The following is a 6,264-nucleotide window of genomic DNA, read 5'->3' as shown; positions in this document are numbered from 1 at the left end:
GGGTTTAATATTTTTCCTAGAACTTTTTTTTTTTTTTTTTTTTTTTTTTTTTTTTTTTTTTTTTTTTTTTTTTAAAAAAAAAAAAAAAAAAAAAAAAAAAAAAAAAGAAAGGCTAGCTTGAAAATCTTTTAAACAAAATAAATATCTTTTAACAAAAATCTTTTAAACCAAAATACCTTAGTAGTTTAAACAAGCCACTTCCAGTATTGGGTCATAGTGAGGTAGAATAGAAAAGAACATAGAATATATTGTTACAGTTCTCAGCTCATCACCACAAGATTTAGGAACAAACGCCTCTGTTCCCAAAAAGCACAGGTGTCAAAAGGCACTGAAATACTTTGTCTGCTTCCAAGTGCTACTAGGAGCAGAGATCCACATCTGGAAGACCAGACAGGTTTTCCTCAAAAGACAGTGCAATGACACACCACACCACTAGGCATAGTTTGCTTCCATGTACCTCCTACATCTGCAGCTATAATTCATATTTTACTGGGAGTTACTCTAGGGCAGCTGGAAGGGCAGAGCTTCAGGGGTTCAGGATGATGCTGAAAGACTCCACAACATGTATTCAAATAATTTAGCTCTGGGAGCTGACTTCAGGCTCCATGTGGATTGTGATCCCATCGGCCAGCAGAGGAACATAAAAGCATAACAATCCATAAATATGTTTGGGAAAAGGGTGAGGATTTGTCTGCTCTCACTGAGCAATCTTAGCAGAAGTAGAAAAGCTGGAGTGCTACGGGGGCTGATTTCAGGAAGGTGCATACAACTTGCCAGCTCATATGATTTTATCATGAGTTCTGAAACATTTGCCATCTTCTTAAAGCCCGTCTCCTGGAGACAAATAAACTTCCATGAGGATCTGAAGTTTTGTTCTGTTGGGAGTTTTAGTGGAGTTTGGCATTGGAGAGGAGTGTGTTAAAAAATTATGATCTCATCGTTTGCAAAACAAATCTTAAAAAAAAAAGAGATTAATTTCAGATTAAAAAAAATCAAAAATTATTTCTAAACAAATGTCATAAATTTGGAAGCTTGTTATGATTTTTAATTAATTTCATTTAGTTCTTGTTTTTCTTGATCACACAGTGAAGTTACTGATTGTATTTCATTCCCACAAAAATACATTTACCTTATGTTGAGATAAAAAAGAAAGAAAAGAAAAAATATAGGAACTGATCTTAAAATATGTGTAGACCCATTAATTTAATACGCTGTGGAAATAAAGTTGCAGACACTTTATAGGAGGGACAACTGTGATTTTTTATGGATCATAGGAATATGTATAGTTTTGGCATGCATCTGTCGGAGAATAATCATTTATTATGTTCAGAGAATAAGAAACCATTGCCTTCTGAAAATTGTAAGCAAAAGATGTCAGATGGTTTGGGGTGATTTAAGTCCTTAGCAGATCAAGAGAATATTACATTGGTCAAGACATTAATATGATTAGAATAAAATATATCTGGAACTATGGAAAATTTTTTTATGTATTTCTAGTACATTCTCTCACTCTTTCTAGATGTCTGGTGATGTTTGTCTGAAACATATATTTGCATTTCCAAGTGGTTATAAACTTCAAAAGAAATTAAAATGAAAAATTAACACACTGAGTGTTGGTATCTGGGAAAGCTATAGATGTGTGGGCAAACACATCTCATAGTTTTATTCTCTCTTAATTTAGATGCAAGTTCGGTAGGTGCACTGGTTAGACAATCATTCCGAAATATATTAAGCAGATCAGATTTAATGTTTTGGTTTGTATGGCAACTCTGAGACAGACGAAAAATAGCCTTTAAAAACTTACAACTCTGAAAACTATTCAGCTGGCAGCTCCTAAGTTAGGCTAATGTTTATACTGACCTCAGTACTTTTACTCCGAGCATTATGCTGTTAGCTGTTCCAAGTAGCCTTGAACTGTGAAGATAGGGTTAGTCTTTACAAGTCACATTTTCTGTGAAGTGGCTATTGGGGACAATCTTTGCTGTCAGATAAATGTTTCTAAAGGAAGAATTACTGTTTAAATTGATGTGCCTCCTTGACAGAATGGGATCCCTAGTTCCTGTTAATTTCAGGAGGGAACTCTGTAGTATTATCTAAAAAGTCTTTCAGATTTATTTTAAAAAGCATTTACTTAAAGGCACCTTCTTTATGAAAAAGCGAAAGAAAAAGGCTATGGAGAATGAAGTCTGTTTTATTATGCCTTTTATGGCCTATTAATTTGTTACCATCTATTCTGCTTTGTTGATGAAATTTTAATTTTGCCCTTGCTTGAGCATATTGTAAGATTTGTATAACTGCAGCTCACTGTGCTAACAGAAAGGCTCTTTTAGGATGAACAATTGGAGCTCATTTTATTTCTAGAGGACATTTAAAATAACTTATGAATGAGAGTTGTCAGACATGAAATGCTGTATTAATTAAATCTTATTCTAGTCTTTTTGCTTCTCCAGCTAAACCAACCCTTTAGAAAAAAAATACATGGCCACCTTAATTATATAGGAGAAGACAAAAAGTATCCTTCACATTCCTTCGCCTGAATAAGAATAAGAACTCAATTCATCTAAATAATAACCCCATTAGCTGCTTAACTCAACAGTGTACATGGGAAAATTTTCAACACAGAATGTAAGAAAGTGTTGATTGGGTGGATCGTTTTCAAGGGTTTGTTCTTCTGATGTTCAAAATGATAATTTTAAGTAAATCTGATCTGGCAGGGTTATCAGCTTTGTACCGTTTATGACTTATGACAAAAGTGTGTGTTAATATACATGCTAATGCTTCTTTATCTTTTGAAACACAGCAACAATACCATTCAAAAATAGATGACTTGATTGAAGAAACTGTTAAAGAAATTATTTCACTTCTTGTTTCGAAGGTAAAACTATTTAGACTTTGATTTATAATAAAGCTGAAAATATGTCTCTAATTATCGAACTTCTGAAATGTCTTTAAATATCGCTGTTTTTCTGTAGACAGATTGGGGACACAGCAGCACGATTTATGAAAAATAGTCATGTAGATAATGTTGAATTTACAGAATTAAGTTTTATAGCCTATTAGGTAAATAATTTATGTGCAACCTGCTAATCAGATAAGTTTCTCTTTTTTATTTCTGTTAGAAATAAGAACTGCTAGCAGCTAGTAGAACTGGTAGGATTTTATTATGTCAATATTAAGTAATAACATGTTTTATTTTTTATTTAATTTTTCACATGAAAACGTTCTTCCTATCACTAAATAGTGTTGAAATTTTATATTTGGGAATGGGCAACATCCAGAGTGTCACTATAACATTTTAATGAGGTTTTGTTCCACAAACCATTTAATTTAAAAATATTTTATAAGTTGTCATTTCTTGAAATTAGCTTTGTAGGTTTTTATATTTAAAAAGAAAATATGTTTTGACATGGTATAGGGACTTGGAGAACAATGAAGAAAACTTAATGGCTTGTGTTACTGTAGCACCGCTACTCCAGTAAAAGTATTAAGTGCTTGATATAAAAGCTTTCAGTCCCTAATAGTTTGAATGTCACAGCAAATAATGACAGAAAAGAAAGATTTTATAAGAAGTTTTCTTATCTTTGTATTGCAAACTGCCCAGAAATACCTGATTTTCAAAGTAGGAGAAACAAGCCATACATTTACAATTTGTGAGTTAGTGACAAAAAAAAAGACTCTAGTCATATTTTCATCATTCCTTCGTTTTCACTTGTCACAGATTCCTGGCATTTGGTGGGGGAGCAGGAATCTCCCTTCAGATTGATACGTACCACACTTTCACAGGACTTAAGAGGAAGACTTTGTAGAATCATTGAAGAAGTTTAGGCAAAATATGTACACTTACTGATAAATATGTAGAAACCACACATTTTTCTCTAAAGTGATGTTCTGATGTAAACTTCACTGCAAATGGTTCAACTCGACAGTTCTGAGTTTTACTTCCCACATGTCATCACTTGCACTAACCCATCAGTTTATGTTTTTAGTGTTAGTGAAGAGGAAGAGAAGGGAATTTAATCAAAGCAAATCATGCTATTACAAGTTAAACCTTTTGCTTAATTTTTTTAGTATCTGAGATTATAGAAGGAAAAAAATAGTAATATTCCTCCTGGATATATGTACGAGAAAATCTAGAGACAACTGGTGGGATTTGCATTATTAGTTGTCACTTATACTATTACCAGAGGTTGAAATCTCAGAAGAGGAAGCAAATATTCTGTCACTGGCTGGTCATTAGACACTTAACCAGTCTCTCCTCACTTGAGATTTGAAATGTGAAATGCAATGACATCCTGGTTGCTTCAGTTTCAAGGCAGAAGGCCTCTGAGGATAGGGGGGAAGGCTGATGTTTCACTCTTAGTTTTGGCCAGGAGAAATGCACATCAATGTGCACGATATCCATTTGTGTCCATTTTTTGCATCTAATATATTTTAATTATTTTTTAGCCTCTGCCACTGTATTTTTTCCTTCGCATTCCAGTGGAGTAAGTGTTTTAATTGTTGTTTTTAGCTGCAAGTCATCGATGAAAATGAAAAGAGTACTTTCACTTCAGTGGGACTTTACTTGGTAAAGACTAAACTGTGGCGAGACTTACCAAGCTAAAGCATTTAACAAACCACAGGAAGAGTAGGTAACAGTGAAACCAAGCACAGTGTGTCTCAGGGTAACCAACTCAGAGAATGTGAGGTGTATGCAGAAATGCTCCTGGAGCTTCTGCACCGAGATCTCAGAAAGCAAATTTCCAGCTTCATAACTAAGCCTTTCATTTAAATGGGACATCCTTCACACCGCAATGTTTTGCTTTCTGTTCTTTTGTGTCCCACTGGTACTGGAGCTGTTTGTTGGCACCGTGGACACCACGTTGCTTGTGAGATCAGCCGCTTCCATAGTGGGTCTTTGCACAATAAGATTGAACACCTTTCTGCAGAAAGAATCCTTGCCAGCCAGATAAAATGAGTTAAAGTATGAACAGCAGCTTCTCACAGGCATCCAACGGTAAAGCAGAAGGCTGGTATTCGGTCTAATAAAAGGACTGTAATTATACTGTGCAAGGGTTGCAGAAACAACTGCCACTCTCTGTCGTGATGTGGTTTTATTCCTTGATCGGCACCTACGTACCGGTGTCTTAATTAATCACTGTAAATATGACAGGTTAGATTGATAAATGACAAATGTAGCTTTGCACTTGCTCCTGCTCCTTGAACTGTTAAGAGCAGGGCTTATTGTAAAGTGATGATCTCAGTTCCTCTGGAGGTGACACTGTTGTGACACTGTTACAGTGCCCATTAACAGCATGCCAGATGGAATTTTGTTCTGTCCTCACACTCATAAAATGATATTCGTGGTTGTGGGAATGACTGTGTTGGGAGCAGGGGATGACTTTTAAAACAATCTTTATATAAAGTGGAAGGCAATTCATATGTGTAAAATAAATGTGCACGAATACAACGGCTGACAGGTATTTTGTGTTATGTACCATTAATTACTTGAGCAACATAACATCACAGAGGGATGTGAGAAGGGGATTTGTTTGCTTTAAGGCTAATTTGGAGGAGTTTAAACACTAAGGTTATAATTAATGCAATTAATAAGATATTTTTTTTAGTTAGAAATACATTTTGGCAAAAGCACCTTTTCATGCCACTTGCTGAGTCACACTCCTCCCTCAGAGAATCACAGGTGAAAGTATGGGGGCGAGAAACCACACCACACCAGAGTTTTGGGGCATACACCTTCTTGCCCCTTCGTGGCCAGGTAGTAGCAGTTCAACAGCACATGCTGCTGACAGAAAATTGTAGTGCTGTTACACTGTTTGGTGAAATCAGAGCTGGGTTTCTGTTCAGTAGCAAAGATAAGAGAAACACGACAATTGAGATCACCACCTGTGACAATTGTGCTCCATTGTCTTTGACGCTGTGGTCCTAGAAAAAGATGTGTTTTCTACCCAAAATTCATGCTGGTTACACACACTCCTATCATTAACCATGCGCTCTAGAGGCAGCAAAGTCATGTTGAGTAGCAGGCCCACCTCAGGAGAATTTCAGGGCTGGGTTTCTATTTCTACAGTGGTTCAACAATTTTCATTAGTTTGATCGATAGGTGAAGCTGCAAAAAGAATGTTGTACTTGATTTCAGCAATTTGTAACGTGGAGAAAGTAAGCAAATTTACAATTTGTATTGCCCTGCAGAACATTAAAAATCTGAGGAAGAAAAACTCACATTCTCATTCCATTCTCATTACATATTGTACATTTAGATTTTAA

The 6,264-nt window shown here is 35.4% G+C and overlaps 1 protein-coding gene across 1 annotated transcript in view; it reads left to right on the top strand.

Moving 5' to 3' along the window:
* The window catches only part of CADPS2 (Ca++-dependent secretion activator 2), a 294,288-nt gene that overhangs the window by 256,136 nt on the left and 31,888 nt on the right, over positions 1–6,264 (top strand). Inside the window, exon 25 of the mRNA XM_014963349.1 lies at positions 2,801–2,875. Coding sequence (XP_014818835.1) covers positions 2,801–2,875 — 75 coding nt within the window. The remainder of the gene's footprint in view (positions 1–2,800; positions 2,876–6,264) is intronic.

This window comes from Calidris pugnax, unplaced genomic scaffold (assembly GCF_001431845.1).
Source record: "Calidris pugnax isolate Ruff unplaced genomic scaffold, ASM143184v1 scaffold44, whole genome shotgun sequence".
In the NCBI taxonomy this organism is placed as follows: domain Eukaryota; kingdom Metazoa; phylum Chordata; class Aves; order Charadriiformes; family Scolopacidae; genus Calidris; species Calidris pugnax.
This window is presented reverse-complemented; position numbering and strand designations above follow the sequence as displayed.